The sequence below is a fragment of the Pteropus medius genome, unplaced genomic scaffold (assembly GCF_902729225.1).
Source record: "Pteropus medius unplaced genomic scaffold, Ma_sr-lr_union100, whole genome shotgun sequence".
NCBI lineage: Eukaryota > Metazoa > Chordata > Mammalia > Chiroptera > Pteropodidae > Pteropus > Pteropus medius.
This window is the reverse complement of record NW_024351381.1, coordinates 1-580: the sequence shown is the minus strand read 5'-3', so window position 1 is coordinate 580 and position 580 is coordinate 1. Positions and strand designations below refer to the sequence as shown.

Here is a 580-nt window from a genome sequence, read left to right as displayed (position 1 = left end):
CCGAAGGGCCGGGGCCGGGGCTGAGCGGGCCGTGGGGGTCGCGCTCAGCAGCAGCTCCGCCCCTCCCCCTCCCTCACCCCCCGCCCCAGGCTTCCGCCGTCGAGAGTCGCTGGACGACGAGACGCCGCGGGCCCTGCTGGCTCAGAAGATAGAGAAGGAGACGGTAGGTCGCGGCCCGGCGCGCGCACCCTCCCCTCTGCCGGGTCCCAGCCGTGAGGCGGCGGTGGCGCTGTCCCTCCAGGGGTGGGGCGCCCGCTGAGCCCGCCCCGCTCTGCCCCCAGCAAATCCTCAACTGCGCCCTGGACGACATCGAGTGGTTCGTGGCGCGGCTGCAGAAGGCGGCCGAGGCGTTCAAACAGCTGAACCAGCGCAAGAAGGGGAAGAAGAAGGGGAAGAAGGGGCCGGCAGGTGCGGGGCGCGGCCGGACGGGGCACGCGCGCGAGCGGGCGCTGCGAGACAGAATTGGGGGGCGTGGCGGTCAGGCTGGGGCGAACGGCTGGCCGCTGAGCTGCGGGAAGGTCCAGTCTGCGCCCGTGGAGCGCACGGAACTGAAGGCGAGACCCGGCGCGCGCGGCGACGG

The 580-nt window shown here is 74.1% G+C and overlaps 1 protein-coding gene across 1 annotated transcript; it reads left to right on the top strand.

The window, feature by feature from the left end:
• Positions 1 to 89: 89 nt before the first annotated feature.
• LOC120586579 (epidermal growth factor receptor kinase substrate 8-like protein 2) lies at positions 90 to 554 on the top strand (the record flags this gene model as incomplete). The annotated part of the gene is made up of 2 exons (XM_039842947.1): positions 90 to 163; positions 282 to 554. Coding segments are annotated over 2 exons (347 nt in total), but the record flags the coding sequence as incomplete, so codon positions are not given.
• Between the last annotated feature and the right edge of the window lie 26 nt (positions 555 to 580).